This window comes from Patella vulgata, chromosome 2 (genome assembly GCF_932274485.2).
Source record: "Patella vulgata chromosome 2, xgPatVulg1.2, whole genome shotgun sequence".
Lineage (NCBI taxonomy): Eukaryota > Metazoa > Mollusca > Gastropoda > Patellidae > Patella > Patella vulgata.
In genome coordinates, this window is record NC_065880.2 from 74,504,693 (window position 1) to 74,524,237 (window position 19,545).

The 19,545-nt window shown below is 36.2% G+C and overlaps 1 protein-coding gene across 1 annotated transcript; it reads right to left on the minus strand.

Moving 5' to 3' along the window:
* Positions 1 to 1,165: 1,165 nt before the first annotated feature.
* On the minus strand, positions 1,166 to 16,964 carry LOC126812501 (E3 ubiquitin-protein ligase parkin). Its single transcript, XM_050538920.2, has 12 exons — positions 16,827 to 16,964; positions 13,666 to 14,661; positions 11,691 to 11,760; positions 10,504 to 10,619; positions 8,179 to 8,262; positions 7,773 to 7,891; positions 6,954 to 7,090; positions 6,136 to 6,197; positions 5,087 to 5,230; positions 4,061 to 4,141; positions 3,453 to 3,573; positions 1,166 to 2,400 (listed from the first exon to the last, which is right to left on the minus strand). Exons 2-12 carry the CDS (start codon positions 13,927 to 13,929, stop codon positions 2,297 to 2,299), a joined length of 1,302 nt encoding a protein of 433 aa, XP_050394877.2. The 5' UTR covers positions 13,930 to 14,661; positions 16,827 to 16,964; the 3' UTR covers positions 1,166 to 2,296.
* Positions 16,965 to 19,545: the final 2,581 nt, after the last annotated feature.

A 19,545-nucleotide genomic window follows, 5' to 3' on the forward strand; every position in this document is an offset into this window, starting at 1 on the left:
AATAATGACGGAAATTCATACGCAACTTTCTCGACCAACAGATCGAATGCCAAATCTCATGTTTGTTAATCAATGCCTTTCTCACTGAGCCACTACGGCTGATAATTTAACAGGATTCAAATAATTTACAAAGACTGGTGTAACAGTTTTAGAAATCTTTATTATTGTTATTCAACAATTCTAACAAATATATTAATTTATAACTATAATATACACATCTTCATATTTATATTTATATGTGCCATATCCAACCTATTAAGAACCCCTGTCCTGAAATTTCAGGAAGAAACATCTTTCAAATTGATGCACAATTATAGTTTTGTTTGCTTATTGAATAAAATAAAAAGGGATTTAACGTCCTATTTTCCTGCAACAACTAGGCTAATGAACATGAACTTGTGTCATAGAGTGTGGTGTGATGGAAATTTTGCCTAGACAGGGGCGCAACATCCTACTCATGATTTTGAATTCCAACTGTCCAAGGTTCTTTTATGTGCACACCAGTTTTTCATCCCATCCAAACAACTATACATTCTCCCATGCCAGGCCCTATGTCCTACACCATTGAGAAGGGGAAACCACGCCCGAAAATCCTGATGAACTTTGACAGCAGTAACAGAAATGAAGCAAACATTTTCCAGGGAGTGATTTTTCCTTCTGGTTTATACATGAATAAAGTAAAGCATGTGCTCTAATTTGATCAAACATGGTATTCTATACAATCCAAGCACTCATAAAAACTTGAAAGACTAGGGAACAAAAACTTCTTTCATTACACAGCTATGAACTTATCAGTAGACACCAGTGAATACTCAATGGTTTTTCGCATTTTCTTAGTGTGTCGTTCAAACTTTCACAGCACACTTTAGAAGATCTCATGGCACACCTGTGTCTAAACTATGAAAGTAAGGTTCCAAGAACCTTCTGCCATTATCTAAACTATGAAAGTAAGTTTCCAACAAGAGGTAATATTTGCATCAAATTATAATTGTGTCCAAATATTTTTCAAAAACGATCTACCAAAATCAGGTACATCTAAATGTAAACAGCAGTATGGTTAGACAGCTTACTAATTAGCTCTTGCCCTGGTTTCATAAAACATTCTTACACTTAAGTTAAAAATTTACTCAAAATTGTTCACCTTGTTTTAACTAAAATGTAGCCATTTATAAAACTTTTTTTGTTTTAGTGTATCAAATACATCAATATAAAACTATGTTCAAAGTTTTGTGTTTCTGGATCAAAGACATTTCTCATAACAGTGATTGAAAGTTGAGTAAATTCAGCCAATGTTACTCTTTTTAAGGGAGTGTTGCTGTCCCCCCCCCCCCACCCCTTTTACCAAATTCTAAGTTTGAGAATGCTTTGTGAAACCGGGGCCTGGTTTATCCAGTAATGTGAACACAAGAGTTCATGATGAAATTTTGTATTAAAGACTTGATGCGTCCTTTTAGCGAAATCACTTGCAAACTACAATATTGTGAAAGTTAAATCTCTAATAGGAATATTGGTTCAGTGGTTCAAAGTTATGATAAATTGAAATGATGCTTGCTATAACAAGATGCCACCATCTTTTATTGTTAGTGGAGAAGTCTAAATCCGAGTGAAACCAATCCGAGAGTTAATCTAGCGTTGGTATTTTGATTTTGTTTTCTTAATTAAACATTAAATAATCAGCGTGGAAAAAGCCACCACAAATTTAATATTTTAGCAAAATTGAAAAAGACGCATCAAGCCTTTTATTTCATTTTGCCCTTCCGGATGTATGATACTATAGTTTATCATTATTCATGGTTAAAGATACATTATGTAAGATTTAGATAAAGAGCTAGCCATTCTTACTATAATAGTTCAAAAATAGATAATGTAAAATGAATAATTTGAAAATTTCATTCAAATTACTCTATTGCCATCGAAGATATTAGCCTTTGAAGGTTTGACAAGACGTGTGCAATAATTTCAACCTCTGTACTGGTTGTTTGAAGTGAAGTCTCGCTCCTCCATTTTTAGCTTAAATCAAAATATGGCTGAACTGTTCTAATCTAATATTGGAGAAATCCGATGCCATCGAGAGTTGATGGCCTTGATAAGTTAATGTCTAATTAATAATTTAGAAAATATTTTAAGCCTAAAGAAAGACCTGCAATAGGCAGATTTAGCTCTTGCATAATGTATGTTTAAGTATAAAAAACTTCAAAATAAATGGTAGAATATTATTATACAAAATATTTAATAATATGCATTTAAAGAGAATATATGTCCTCACATACAACCCGGATGTAGTTTGAGAATTATATTAATCAAACCAGTGATCACCCTGACAATCAGTGTTCCATTCTATTTCACACATCCAACACCATTCATAATCACATCTTGAACAGTTCATATGAGAACAACCACCTGTTGTAAAGAGAGAGATAGATGGGGTTTAATACAAAACTGAGTTATTTTTGGACTAACATAGTATATTTTATTTCCATAAATCGCTTGTGAGCAGGTTTGGGTTTTTTTCGCAGTAGGAGAAAATCCAAACCAGGAAAAAACCCACAAGGTGAAGTAGGAGACCCTACTCATTATCTACAAGCCTGGGTTCGAAACCATGTCACTTGACTCAATAACAGACCTTATAATAATAATAATAATAATATCTTTATTTTCAAATTTTTCTTAAATAAATGAAGATTTTTAATATTTTTAAGTGAATATGGGAGAGAATTCCAAAGCACTGTGCCTCTATATTATAAACTACATTTAAATATTTCATTATTAGTCTACAGATAGAAAGTCTATTATTGAGAGATGAATATGGAGTGGTGTTATAATGAAAAATATTATATAAATATGATGGACAAAGTTTATGGATAATTTTATAAACAAAAATATATTTGTTAATTAAAAGTCTTTGATAAATAGTTTGAAGATATAAGGATGAAGATAAAAATTGATAATTAGATGAAAAGGAATGATCAGAGATAGATCTATTGTAAATTAATTTAAAGTCTCTCAAGTTTAGATATAGATGTAATTGAACAAGAGTCCCAAATAGTGGAGAAATAATTAATATGAGATTGAATATGAGCAAAATAGAACAATTTAAGTACTTCAGTAGGAAGCAACTGTTTTTATACCTTAAGATCTAAAACAAACATATTAGACCACTCTGATTATCCCAACATCACAATTTATAAAAAATGAACTAATAGCTAGATATAATCATATAAACATTTTTTTTTTTTTTGCTCTTAATGGTCTTTTTGATGATTCTTCAAAGTTCCATCACATAGTTTGTCCAGCAATGTCAGGAACCATACATGACCGACAAAGTTGTGCATCAATCTGTTTGGGGTGACAATAAAGCCTAAATGATCAATGGAACTTCTCTTTTCTCCAAATCTTCAGGAGAAACAGAATTTATGTCAGTAAAGCCAGGTCAAGTACCTGTGTGAACTTACCATCTTTTTCAGTTTGTGTTTTACAGTTTGGACATTGTTTAGTTGTTTTACGAATTGTTTCCTGGGTCTGTGATTCCCATCTGGCTCTTTCAGCACATTCTCTATCTACTAAAACATCATCCTAAAACACACAAAACACGCAGAATAATAGATTTTCCAGGAATGTAAAATTTTGTCTTAATACTTGATAAATTGAGCTTTTAAGAGAGGCTGGAGGTGGCTTGATTTAAAATATAATATAAATCATGTTTCGTTCATTAATCTGGTTTGCAGTTCATCCTTTTGGATCAGGAACTGGACCCAAAACACTCTTTATTTTATTGTTTCTTTTTCTTCTTAGGGACCACGCACGCTCTTTGAAAATATCTTAAGACTCTGCCAATTCCTGTACAATCGACATAATGACACTTGGCATGCTTGTACCTTTGACAATTGTGCATCGCTTGATGGATTTCGATTCCAAGATGGCTTCGATGACGTCATGCTCAGTTCCTGGTCCATATAGTACTATGATACTCGATTTAAAAAATAAATTCTTATAAATAAATATGCATTAAACCTCCCCCCACCCCATGACTGGAACCGTTGAACCATATATTGTTACTTACATCACTGTTAGCTCCAGCTATTGGTTGTAAACTACAATCTCCTTCATGTGAACCACATCTACAGTCTACACAAAACTCAAACTACAATATAAAACATTATATTAATGTGTGCAATATAAATTGAACAGGAGAAAACCTTATACATACTCAACATCTGTTCTATAGAGCACTGGCTTGCTAACCAGGAGGTCTCAGTGTTGGCTGTGAAGTTACTTAGGATTTTCTGACGTGTTCTCCCTTTGTCAGTGGTGTAAGACGGAGAGCTTGGCAAGAAACAACATCTAGTCATTAGGGTGAAACCAAAAGCCAAGGTCCTGTTTACAAGCTGACATACACGTAAAAGAGCCATTCACAGACAGAATTTAACGAGTAGGTTGCAGCACTGCTGTCAGGGCAACAATTTCTCCCATAGCACACTGTATGGTGTGTGCCCATCTTGATTAGCACAGGTGAGGCAGAACAGTAAGATATTAAACCCCTTTTCATTTCCAATAAAGATAGCTAATGCTAGGTTTCCATTATCCTGATTCGGGGTACGATTGAAATCGTGGTTTCATTCACGGAATAATCTTGGTGATCCTTGGTGATCCTATCAGGTCTTAGCATATATTGAGGTCAGTCGTAACAATCGTGTTGATCGTAGTGAAACGTATCTGCACGCAACAGATCGTGGACTCAATAAGGACAATCCTATCGTAATGCATCGCACGACAGTGAGAACCTAGCATAAGCAAAGTGTGGAAATATGACCACACAGCAAATAGTCTCAAAAGCTTGGAAAAAAAATCTGAAGTATCAAAAATTAAATAGATATTCAAAAGCAGTTAATAAAATCCTACTCAATAATATCAAGTACAGTAAATCAGTTGAATTTGTATAAAGATAAATAAATAAATGGGGTTAAATATCCCCACAAAACTAGGTCATTTTGGGACTAACGTATGTGTAGGGGTCTTTAGTTGTGAGAGGAAACCCGTAGAAAACCCACAAGGTTAGGCAGGCAACAAATTTGTATAAAAATATTACCTGACATAGAGGACATTTTAAAGATCGAGTTTGATTCGGACTTTCTGGTGGATAAACCTCATTACCACATCCTATAGCAGGACATAATAATCCGCCATCTTTTAATACAAATTCTTCCACACCAAATCTTTTATATCTTTCATACTACAAAAATTCATATTCAATATAAAATGAAATATCATTTTAAATACTCTGTTAAAAGTAGGCCTGTGTGGCCATTTTATAATTAGTTTCATTATGCAGTAATATTTATGTACATATTTCCTCTAACTAATCAATCCACCAGCATTTTGATTCCTGGTGTCAGCGTAAAATCCAAGGATGTTTTTTTTTTTTATTTCAAAAACGCTTAACCCACAGAGCAATTAATGAGTGACACTGAATTTTGATACAATTCACAAGAGAGAGAGAGAGAGAGAGAGAAATGGGGTTTAACGTCCACTCGCCACAAACTAGGTCATTTCGGGACTAACACATGGTTTAATTTTATTTCAATAATTCGTTGCGCGTTGGGGTCTTTAGCAATGGAAGGAAAACGGAGGACCCGGAGAAAGCCCACGAGGTTGGACAGACGACCCTACTCCTTGTCAGGTACAACCGGGGAATCGAAACCACGCCAGTTGACTCAATGACAGACCTTATGATACAGCGCGCACGTGCTAACCATTCGGCCATCCAACCCCCCGATATAATTCACAATTTTAATAAGAGTTAAACAATGAACAATGACATAGTGGTGATGACAATATACTCATAAAAGTACCATATATGGTATTTTTGAATTTTTGGACCAGGAACTGGGCCCCAAGCGCTACTCATCTGGTTGTTCTTCTTGTTCTTCCTCTTGGGGGAGACGTTCTTTGAAAAAAAACCATAAGGCTCTGTCAAATACGATCCACATGAAACTTGACATGATTGTGCCTTGGACAACTGTGCATCTATTCACAGACTTGGATTTTTGATATGAAGTCACAATTCCAAGATGGCTGCGATGATGTCATGCTCGGTTCCTGATCCATGGTAAGCTAGTAAACAATGGTTTACTCTACCTGTTCTTCACCAAGTAAACAGAAATGATGACTTTCTTGTATCAAGGAATTATCACAGCGAACTGAAAAAAAAATTCAGATAATGTTCAGATAATGCATTATTATAAAAACAATATTGTTATGATTCAATTAGATGTGGTCAAGAATGAATGAATGAATGAATGAAATAGGATTTAACTCCTACCTATTTGGTTAAAAACATTTAACTCCGCACCATATTAAAATTGGGACCCATGGCTGCTCAGTGAGTAAGGTTCTGGTGACACCAGGGGATATCGGATTCGCCCCCCCCCCCCCAGTGTTTGCCAAAAAAGTTCCTCTGGATTTTCTCGAATGGTTTACCATGTTAGTGGTGCAGGAGGTCTGGACAGGCAAGGAACAGTGTCTAGTCATTGGAATAGTTTACCATGTCAGTGGTGCAGGACGTCTGGACAAGCAAGGAACAGTGTCTAGTCAATGGAATGTTTTACCCTGTCAGTGGTGTAGGAGGTCTAGACAGGCAAGGAACAGTATCTAGTCATTAGAATGGTTTACCACGTGAGTGGTGCAGGACGTCGGAACAGGCAAGGAACAGTATCTAGTCATTGGAACGAAAAACAATGAGGTTCCACATACACCTTGTCTAAAAAGAACCCTTATCGGCAAGAATTTGAAATAGGAGTAGGCCATAGCGCCACTGTCAAAGCAAAATGCCCCTCACAGCACACAGCATGACATATATCCATCTTCATTAACCCAATCAGTGCAGGAAACGGGAAAGTAGGACGTTAACCCGTAATTCATAATTTGAGGGCGTGATTTAAATAGGGTAAGATTACCTGGACATGGTAAAGTATAACCATACTTCTCATCTTCTTCAAACTTTCTTTCATTGAGTTTAACTATACAATATATCTTAAAACATTCTAAACATGTCACATGACCATCTTCACATGGATAAACTAATAAAGGTGATCTGTAAGGTACAGAGAGAGAAATGTGAAATGGCGTTTAACATTTACTCAACACAAACTATGTCATTTTGGGACTAACATATGGTTCAATTTTATTTCAATAATTTGTTTGTGTGTAGGGGTCTTTAGCAGTGGGGAGGAAACCAGAGGACCTGGTAAAAACCCTACTCCTTGTCATGTACAAGCGGGGAACTCAATGACAGATCACCTTGGGATCTAACGAACATGCGCTAACTTTTCGGCCATCTAACCCCCTGATAATCGTCACAAAATGGTATCGAGAGAAGTTATATAACATATCCCACATACAGACCAATTAGAAAATAACACAATGAAGTTATTTCAATAATTCACTTGCTCGTAGGAGTATTCTGGAGGAGAGACAGAAAAATAACGTCTACATAACACAAACTTGGTCATTTTGGGACTAACATATGTTACATTTTTATTTCGATTATTCGCTTACATGTAGGGATCTTTAGCAGTGGGAGGAAACCGGAAGACCCAGAGAAAACCAACGAGGTTGGACAGACGACCCTACTCCTAGTTATGTACAACCAAGAAATCGAAACCACGCAGTTGACTCAATGACAGACCTTATGATACAACGGGCCATCCACCCCAACACCGCTCTATATTTTAAGTTACAAATAACGCTGTCCATAAAATAACTATATAACATACTGAATCTGTGTACAGCCTATACAGGCTACTTGTCGTGAGTTAGGACGAATATGATGTAATCCTACTGCTGTACCGTCGGTATTTTCATCATGATTCACAGCACATTTCAAGTAAAATGCCTGAAAAATATAATTTAAAAGTTATTTTACATGCAATAACATGTACATAAAAAGATTGTGTCAACGCTATTTCAAGGTATTCTTGGTTATCTTCTTCAACAAAAGCTGAGCCATTTGCCTTCAGATCAGGTAGGCCTAGTTCTATGGCACACAGTAGGTTCTATATAATTTAATTTCAGTAAATCTGTTGTATTGTTGACCTAAAACCAATTCTGAAAACTTGTTTAGAATTGACAAAGTTCAATGATGTTAACCCAAAATCTGTCAACTAAAATGTTTCTACTTACCGCCATGTTGCCATGACAACTTTCATTCTGACATACTCCTGATATTCTCTGTCCCTCCAATATGTCATGCCAACCATCGGGTCCCTTTAAAACACAAACATTCATATCATTCTATGAGAATTGCAGATATATGTTGTACGGCTCTGAACAATTCATCCCTGAGGACAATTCGTCCCCAGACAATTCGTATCAGGACTATTAGTCCCATAGGACTATTCGTCCCCTAGGGCTATTCATCCCCGGAAAATTCATCCCCATGGACAATTTGTCCCTGGACTATTCGTCCCCTAGGACAGTTTGTCCCTGAACAACAATAATGGTAGTTCCATTATCAAAAACTAAATTAATCTTTACTTTTTATCCTAAATCTCAGTTTTGATGCTAGTTTTACATCGTTTTACATTTAGTATTAAATCTAGGCCTTACTTAATGGTTCATAGAGTTTTTTCGGGCTGATTGATATGCATGTAGTAATCAGCTATGATCAGTGACAACTTTTGTGAGTTAGAGAATCTATTTATCCCTTCACTGTTTTCAATACTGCACCTGACTTATAATCAATATGCATTATTGTGTATGATAAAACAATGTAGACCAGACATCAGTTAGTTTCAACTTCTTCAATTTCTTTAAAATTAGCTGTTGATCATTTTTAGGGGACGAATAGACCTAGGGGATGAATAGACCTAAGAGACGAATTATCCAGGGACGAATAGTCCTAGGGGATGAATTGTCCGGGAGTGAGTTGTCCCGTACCCATGTTGTACATGTTTTTGCGAAATAAGTCTATCGACCATACTGACATAAAAATTGCATTTGTGTGTTAACATGAATATTCATGACCTTTGAATATATGAATAGTAATGAGATGTGTGTGTGTGTGTGTGTGTGTTTGTGCGTGCGCAGCCATAGATCTAGTTGTCATGGTAAAGCGTGCACAAGTTTTTTGTACATCGAAGTGAGAACATATGTATTGTAATGGTCTAATGGAATAAAATACCATAGAATTCAATATAGTGTGGTCAATTAACATGGTGTGGCTGTGATGGACAATGACCAGAATATGCCCCCTTTTCACTGTTGAAATATGTTACAACCTGGCTTTTTATTACAAGAAAACAAAGGTTATACATATTAACTGGTCAACACAGTTTTATCTACAGGATAATTCTACAATGTATTTCATATAATAGTCTAGGGATCATCACAAAATTCCAAAACTTGCATGAAAATGAAAACCCCTCAGAACTGTGTGGGTGGGTTGAATGAAAGACACAAAATATAAAAAATGATATTTTAAATGTTGAATCAGGCATGGGCAGGTGTGTGGGTGGGTTATTCATTTGGATGCAAATGAAATGTTTCGAGATCCTAGTTCACAATCAATCGTACATGCTACTACGGGCAGTTTACGACAGAAATTTGAGTAAAACCGTGCATGAGAATCACACTTACTTGCGTGTGTTCAGTACCATAGAAGATCGCAGACTGGCCATAGAAACTTTTGGTCCTGCACATACAAAATGTTCACCCGGTTTCTTGCGGCTGGTCTGCGAGGTACCAAACCTACGAACCGTGGGTGTCAAAACATGTACAACAGGTTATGAGATGGGAGAGAGAGATAGAAATGGGGTTTAACCTCTACTCGACACAAACTAGGTCATTTCGGGACTAACATATGGTTTAATTTTATTTCAATAATTCGCTTGCGCGTAGGGGTCTTTAGCAGTGGGAGGAAACCAGAGGACCCGGAGAAAACCCACGAGGTTGGACAGGCAACCCTTCTCCTTGTCATGTACAACCGGGGATTCGAAACCATGCCAGTTGACTCAATAACAGGCCTTATGATACAGCACGCACGTGCTAACCATTCGACCATCCACACACACACACCCCCCCCCCCCCCCCCCGTTATGAGATGCGCTTAAATGAAGATACTGGTAGTTTTATATGAAATAAATTTTGTTTTTGTGTATTTCTTCTTTACTACATTAAATGTTTTTCGTTCTTTTGTGCTATTTCCATTTTGCTTTTCAATATTATGTATATGCTACTTTAACTGGGCGTTTATTGATACAATAAAATCTTATTTCATCTTATCTTATTGAATCACATATTCACACATAATGCAAATGGTTACGTCAAAGGTACTACAAAATTCTAAACTCTAATTTCCTGCACCTGGTATGAGGCTTATTTATGCATTGTGTATTTCAACATCAAGTTTTTAAAATATTTTTTGCTTTCTAGTTCACAGATTTTATTATCATATCTAATTGAAATGTACACATAACATGGTGACTCATCACTAACAAGTAAACTTACCCGATCAGCAACAAAAGCTCCCTCGTGACATGTTGAACATTTTACTCTTAATTTTCCTGGTTTTAAACTTTTACATATTTTACAGTAAACATAATACTGATACTTGATACAATCAACTGTAAATATACAATGTTAAAGTTGAACCTTATATACTATAGGGATCAAGTAGTATAATGCATGCATTTTAGATCATAAGGTCTGTCAATGAGTCATGTGGCTAAACACCATTTGTGACCTGTGATGACAATAAAATGAGTCCGAAAAGTTGCAAGTCATTGCAGAAAAGATATAAAAAGAAATTAGCTCGCTTTATTTGTTACATCTAAACTTTTATCTTTCATGTCATATCAAATTCATTTCATTCCTTTGAGGATAAGGAACAAACAGATCATGAGATATGATTTAGCAAAGACAAAGGAGGATAAGATTGTCAGAAAGATAACTTTTTTCCTCTCAGACATTTTTGATAATAGAAATGATGGCATACAATCAGGAATATTGCTAAGTGTATCCGACTAATGAATGGCAGTTAACAACTGAAAACATAAAGAAAGAAAGAAATGGGGTTTAACTTCCACTCGACACAAACCAGGTCATTTCGGGACTGAGATGTGGTTCAATTTTATTTCAATAATTCGCTAGCGCGTAAGGGTCTGTAGCAGTGGAAGCACCTGGAGAAAACCCACAAGGTTGGACAAGCGACCCTACTCTTGTCACAAGCTGGGAATCGAAACCAAGACACTTGACTCAATGACAGACCTTACGATCAAACACGCACACGTTAACCATTCAGCCACCCCCCACCCCCCTAGAGAACATAAGAAACCCCACTTGTTTATTAAACATTTTGTGCAAAAATTCGACAAATGTTCTCTTATCATGTTCAAGCACAAAATGCATTACATATAAAGGGAGAAAATTGGGGTTTAATGTCCACGACACAAACTAGGTCATTTTGGGACTAACATATGGTACATTTTTATTTCAATAATTCGCTTGTGTGTAGGGGTCTTGTGGGGGGAAACCGGAGGACCTTGGGATACGCCACAAGGTTAGGCAGGTGACCATAGTTCTTGTCACTTACAAGTGTGGAATCAAAACCCTGAAACTTGACTCACTGATGTAAAGTGTCAGACCCCCGGCCAACCAACACCCTCCTTTAATAGAATTATATCTATAGTTCTTACCTGGTCTGACAGCATTATGTAATTTCTGTCTGTAGGCGTGTAAAGTACTTTGAGCTCCTAAATTACAATCCTATAAATATAACATTCTTCTTTAAGTGGCATAATAATAAACACGATAACATATGAAACACAATTACTATTTTAATCAAAGAGCTGTTTCGTTGAGGGTCCTCTCAACATTATTTGCCAGGCAAATATCACTTTAATTGAAATAGTATTCTGCTCCATATACATTATGTCATTGTCTTTTTTAAATATAACATACATTGACATTTATTCCAAAGACCATCTTTATAGTCTTTAAAATCAGAACTTCCAGGAATAAGCTGCATAACTAAATTCAGAAAGAGAGAGAGAGAGAGAGAGAGAGTTTAACCTCTACTCAACACAAACTAGGTCATTTCAGGACTAACATATGGTTTTTAATTTTATTTCAATAATTTTCTTGCACGTATGGGTCTTTGGCAGTGGGAGGAAAAAGAATGTCCCAGAGAAAACCCACGAGGTTGGACAGGAGACCCTACTCCTTGTCACGTACAAGTTGGGAATCGAAACCATGCCAGTTGACTCAATGACAGACCTTATGATACAGCGTACACATGCTTACAAAATTCATGAGAATCTGACATTAAATTTGACTAAAGGCCTCCACTCCAATCTCTCGATTAATTTCAACCATGTGCACTTTTGTATGTATATGAAAGAAAGTTTGTTTACGATATTACCTAAACGATAGCAGACCGAAAAAAAGGTATTTCACACACATTTAACCAAATATTGGGATTATAATTAAGACCCAAAATTAACCTCTACTCAACACAAACTAGGTAATTTCAGGACTAACATATGTTTTTTAATTTTATTTCAATAATTTTCTTGCACGTAGGGGTCTTTAGCAGTGGGAGGAAAAAGAATGTCCCAGAGAAAACCCACGAGGTTGGACAGGAGACCCTACTCCTTGTCACGTACAAGTTGGGAATCGAAACCATGCCAGTTGACTCAATGACAGACCTTATGATACAGCGTACACATGCTTACAAAATTCATGAGAATCTGACATTAAATTTGACTAAAGGCCTCCACTCCAATCTCTCGATTAATTTCAACCATGTGCACTTTTGTATGTATATGATTATGAAAGAAAGTTTGTTTACGATATTACCTAAACGATAGCAGACCGAAAAAAAGGTATTTCACACACATTTAACCAAATATTGGGATTATAATTAAGACCCAAAATTACAAGACATTCCATTCCAATCTCCTCAGTAAGAAAGATCAGATGAATTTTAACTCCAATCCCAAATTGTTTCACAACCATGGTTCTTGAGGCTCAGTGAATAAAGGTGTTGGCTTGCTAGCCTGGATGATGGAGATGTTTGATTACATATTGACCGAGCAAGTTCATCACGATATTCTGGTGTGGTTTCCCCTTGTTAGTGGTGCAGTTACTGATGGCCTGGTAAGGAATGTCTAGTCATTGGCATACATGTAAAAGACCCCTTGACAATTGGTCTTTGAAATAAGAGTAGGCTGTAGTGCTGCTGATTGGGCAGAATTTCCTTCATAGCATACAGCTTGACCTATGTATGATGTCTTGAATAGCCTGGATGGAGCCGAAAAATAGGACATTAAACCCCATATTTCACTTTATTTCTTAATTATTTTTAAAGTATCTTCTGACCAGGAGATAGATTAGGACTAAAACAATGCAGGAGAACCAGTATAAAGCCTGGACAGACATAATACACAGTGTCATAGACAGTGTCAAACACAAATTATTACATTGTGTAATAATTCATGTCTAACAATGTCTATGACAGGTGTCTTTATGTCAAGGCTTGTAAACATTGTGTGATAATTTGTACTTGACAAAGTCTTTGACAATTGCCTTATGGCCAAGCTTGACCAGTATTTGCGTACTCCAGTTAGTTTTTAAATGTCAATAAGATCTATGAAAGATATATATATATACCTGTAAAACTGTATCGTCTTCTAGTAAACGTCCACCAAGTATAATACCTAAGTCTCTCTCCGGTATATTGCCTACTTTTTCTATTAGGATTTTCTTCAGTTCTCCAACCGTACATTCAGGATTCACAGTAATAGAAGTTATATTGTTACAATTATATCGTATATTTAATGTCAACATGTTCGACATACCTTTACTCGACAGTTTGTTAAACACAGCCGACAACATACTGCTGATTAAACCATACACATTTATTATGATATTCATAAAATAACTCCCTGCAGAAATATCACATTCAATTATATGATCATAGAATTTGTATAAGTTAGGTTTTCTATAAACATTAAATTCTTGACGACTAATGCACTCTTATTATAATATTCATTAGTTAACTAGTCGCAGAAATATCACTTTCAGTTATATGATCACAGAATTTGTATAATTTAGTTTTCTATGTATATAAACTTTTAACTCTATAACAGCTTTCATCATCTCCATTACTTTTACACAATGTAGGCTACTGGAAGCTTATCTAGAGAACTGCCTTCTTTGTTCTCAAGCAGAGCTAATGGTCAACAGACAGCGAAATCAAATTTATCACATAAACACACTGTAATTAGCATGTTGGCATAGATTTAGTTTTATTTGCATATCTTTTTCTGGAGAATTCGTACGATAACACTTGCACATAAACATGTTGTTGATATGCTTTCCGGTTATGAATATTGCTAGGTATACTTGGCAATGATAACTGCCATGTTGTTTACAGAGAAAAGTTGATTTGACAACAGTTGATATATGTTAATTTATTACTTTTGTGTGGTAGATATCGGTACACTCAATGTTGACAGCTGAGAGTCAAAATATAACAAATTTTGTAAAAAAAAATAAATAAATAAATAAATCCAACTTTCGATTTAGTTTTTATGTATTTTGTTCAAGCACTAACTAATAAACTTATATAATGTTTCAGATGTCAGCACCATTTTTAGTTTTTTTCTGAAAAAGAAGAGAAGAAAGAAAAAAGTTTATATATGCAGGGGAGCAGCATACAATTTACATAAATCACATTACAGTGCAAACTAAAAATCCTAATGGGTTTGTCTAAGGTGGGGTTGAGGGTTGGGCACTCGGCAAACCTCAGCTGACTCCAGTACCCCACATCTAGCCTCGGCTGTATGACAAATTCCATCATTGGAACTACTTTCAAGTTCCCAGATTACAGAGAGAGAGAGAGAAATGGGGTTTAACGTCCACTCGACACAAACTAGGTCATTTTGGGACTAACACATGGTTCAATTTTAATTTAATAATTCGCTTGCGTGTAGGGGTCTTTAGCAGTGGGAGGAAACCGGAGGACCCAGAGAAAAACCATGAGGTTGGACAGGGGAATCGAAACCACGTCAGTTGACTCAATGACGGACCTTATGATACAGCACGCACGTGCTAACCATTCGGCCATCCAACCCCCCCTGTCCGGATTACAAATGGCAGCGCCCACAAAGACACCTGTGAAGAGTGTTTTATCATACAAAGTTTTCAATGTCTTAAGCTGTTTTTCTTTCAAGTTTATCCGGTTTTCTTTAAACAAAGGACAATTACTTTGCAATGGAAACTACATACACTCTTTGAACGATACTATTTTTAGAACTTCTTTCTAAAAGCGTCAAGTTTTCCTAATAAGTATACTGATAGCCGCATCGCAATTGTATGGGTGTAGGTACATATCACATACCGTCATACAGTCGAGGCTAGATGTAGGGTACCGGACACTGTCAAGGTTTGCCAAGTGTGGGGGTTGGGGTCACAAACTATCTTTTAAAGATTAATTATGTAAGAGCTAAATCTGCATAATGCAAATCTTTCGTTTGGCCCCAAATGTTATATAAATCATTTGTTAGACATTTATTCACATATCAAGTGCATAATCAACTTTCTAGATCATCAGATGCTATTGATTTTCTATGGATTTAAACACATTTGCTAGTTAATGATTTAATTAAAAAAAGAACAATCAAGACTTTATTTATTATCGCATCAACGGTAGCAATGACAATCAATACAACACTGTTATTCTAATGGCAATAACTCAGCTCAAATTTGACTGAAATTTTCAACATATTCCCTATATTCATTATTTAGTTTTTAACTATTATAGCCAGAACTGTTAGCTCTTTATCTATATAATGCATCTTTAAATCATCTTCCGAAATACTGAAACAATATCCTGTATTGTCAATGTACATTAGTTAAAGGAACTAAATCACTATTATTTGGCACCTAGAAATGGACAAAACTGAGTCGCAACACATAAAAATGTAATAGCTTCAACTTCAACTTTGTTTATGAATGTATATAAACTGATATATAGGCCTACATTCAATCATTTCTGTTTTTACTGTAATTTCTAATCAGTTATGTTTGGGGAAATACGCGAAGAGTCCCAACTGAAAGGCAGTCTTTGGCATCTGGTTACTCCAGTCTGCACGGGTTGCCTAGTGTTGGTATGTTTAGCCTCGTTCATCGAGTCGCTTTATTACAAATGGCAATAGTATTCTGGCATGTGATTCCTGTGCCAATATTAAAATTTTCATTTTGTCTTAAATATTGGATATCGGAAGGCCATATCTTTTCAAGGTAAAATAATCTACCGGTACCGGTAACATAACATCAATGTTAATTGATTTAAATTGACCAATAGGCAGCTATGTTGTTTTTGCAATATCGAAGACTGTGGGATTTTGAGTTAAAAACTTGCCTTCTTTAAAACACTATAGGAGTTATATCTTTGATGAAACATTAAAAGCCTGTCTCAATTAGTAAGACTCAAAGAGAGGAAAATATTGGCAGTGCATGTATGTGGACAGTATATCACTTGAGTTGACGACCTGTAGGCCTAAATGGCACCAGATGGAGATTTGCCAGCGAATCCCATGTCACCGAATCACAAAAATAAAACTGTGTGTGGAAAAATGTGTTCATATTGTCACAGACAAACTTAATTCCATTCCTAAAAGGTAGCCTATAGGGCTATGCCATGATGTTGGTTTGATCCACAAATAAATGAACTTAACAACTTTGTCCGTGCGAGACGTTCCGAAAGGAACTACAAATTAACTTACAAACCACAGAAGGAACTGATATCAGTCAACATGCTCGCTTACCTGGGCATATGTGACAGACGGCAGAACATAGAAGTTTCTAAGATGTTAATCATTTCTATAAATAGATAACAAAAGTTATCTTTATCTATTTCTATAGTTTATGATTGATGAGTGTCACAAGTTTCTTTGACAGAGTAGTCTCCCTTTATCAATAATTTGAACTTGCAAGACAACTCATTTTAGATTTTCTAAACCGAATAGTGTAGTTATCTACCATTTATCACATTCTAAATGTAATAAAATGTATATTTATGTCTAGTCTGCGATATCACCTCGGTGGAAGCGGACGTAAAACACAACTAACAACTAACTAACTAGTTAACAATTACTTTCATAAGTATTATTTGCTATAAATATAACTGTAAAGACATTTTAAGCAGAAAACTTTTCCGTTTCGGTAGCCTACCGGTATCTTGAATTATTTTATGGAATACCCGGTAGGCCTAGACCATATAAAAAAAATTTAATGTCTATGTCAGAATGGAGTAAAGTGGTAAACTTTTTACCTGGACGTATTTTTTTAATTCTATTTAGGCCTATTTATCTACCGTAAACCATATTCGTTTTTTGTAATTTTCTCCAAAACATTTCATAGTTCTTCGGTGATATTCTTCTTTGAAATCCGGACTATTTATCGATAGTAAAATTCATAGTGCGCGAGTTCACTGGGCAGAATTCAGCGTTGTTCGCCGCGTCACGTGATCGTTTTTTTCCACAATCGACCAATCACGTTATTGTCTACATTCGCGTGTGTTGTTGGTAAACACAAGATGTCGTGCTTCACGAGGAGCACATTCATCTCCAAAGCTATCGACTAAATTTATCTCAGATAAAGTAGCCTAGCTAAGACTCCAAAAAGACTTCTCAAACCCAGAAAGACCACTAGATACTACAAAGATCATCTAGTCCAAAAATAGATTTAAGGTTGTCTTTGTTTTTATTTTTATACCTTCACAAGGTATAGGGTTTATTTTCTTTATATTTTGCATTCTTAATTTATCTTATTTTATTTTACTTTATTTTCTTTAATTTACTTTATTTTCTTTTCCTTACCTCCCTCCTCAGTGCTTTATTATTAGGATATTGTTAGGATATTATTTTTACCTTATTTCTATCTATTAGATATAAGCTAATTTTCTTAAATTTTCCTTCTATTTCATATTTCTCCACTCCTAATCTAATCTATTTTTTTGTTACTTCTTCTTTTTGCCCTTTTTTTCAACTCTATATACCACCTTCCTATCTTTATTTATTTATTTAATTATTTCTATTTTTCTCTATTCTGTATCTATTTAATCATTTCACTTTCTTTCTATCATGATATAACAAAGAAGCTCAGTGTACAAGCCAATCAACTGATTGAACTCGTCACAAGCTTCTTAAAACAATAACAAGCTAATTTATTTCTATAGCTAATGAGCCTGATAACTGTTAAGTTCACCCATACACGCAATAGGAACCCATAGTTAATAAATATTTAATTACACTGATTGACTAGTGCTTCTTTGTGGAAAGGGGTAACAACAGGTATATCAGCTTACGTCATTAATTAACGACAGAATACATCCTTAACCAACACTGTTCAGTCACTCCTTTTGTTTTCGATTTTACTTTTCGGCAGCATAAGAACGATGGCGACAGAGGCTAGCTCACCCATGTCAATGGCTGACGCTTTTAAAAGCAGCCCTGCACCAAAGTTCTTTCCTTCGACAAAAAGGAGAGAAGAACAGACCCACGCCGTACTTGTGAGGCCACTGGAAGGTAAGTCCTTCCAAGGAGCCAAACTTACGGCCGTGGGGAAGGAATTGAAGAGTAAGTGGGGTATTATCAACATACCCGACATAAAGATCACAGTGCCGGGACATGTTAGACTTGCCCTAAAAAGTAGGTCTGACATGGACCTAGCGCTGGCCCAGAACCTACTTCTCGGTATGACCGTGACGGTGTCCGAACCGATCACCTTGTCTGTTGATAAGGTGGTTGTTCATGGGATACCGGCCGAATATACCGGGTAGGAAATTCTGGAAGATCTTACAGAGAGGGGGTACCATGCTACCGAGGTATATCGGTTTAATGTGGCCCAGGGGAAGGATCGGGGAAGCGTCGCCCTATCCTTCAAGAAAGGTACCTCACCTGAGGCCCTTAAAATCGTGTACCTCAACCGCCGTACCCACCCCTATGTTCAGAGAGTTAGGCAGTGCGCCAACTGCCAGAAACTAGGACATACGGTAAAGTACTGTAAGGGAAAAACCGTATGCGCCCAATGCGGAGGAGAACACGCGGTGGCTGAGTGTAGCAAAATTAACTGCTCAAACTGCAAGGGCAGCCACGCAGCCAACTCCCCACAATGCCCAAGAATACAAGCGACCAAAGCAGCGCTATGTCTGCAAAGCAAAGATAAACTTACCTTTAGGGAGGCAACCCAGCAAGTAAAGAACAAGGAGAGAGAAGCAAAAGTAGTCAGAGAACCGGTGGTGGAACCAAAACAAGCTCCAAACCTGTAGAGGTCAAACAGAAGACAAATCCATCCAAGAAGAAAGAAGAGGAACCGAAAACGAAGATTCCTGAAGAACACTTCATTCCGAAATTTAAAACGGAAAGTGACTTCATGATCGAGTTCCTCAGGGTGGCCGTGTCCAATGAGGACCAAACTACCAAGATGGCAAGCCTACTCGGCAAAATAAAGACACACATGGTCAACGCCGATGTCCTGTGTGTC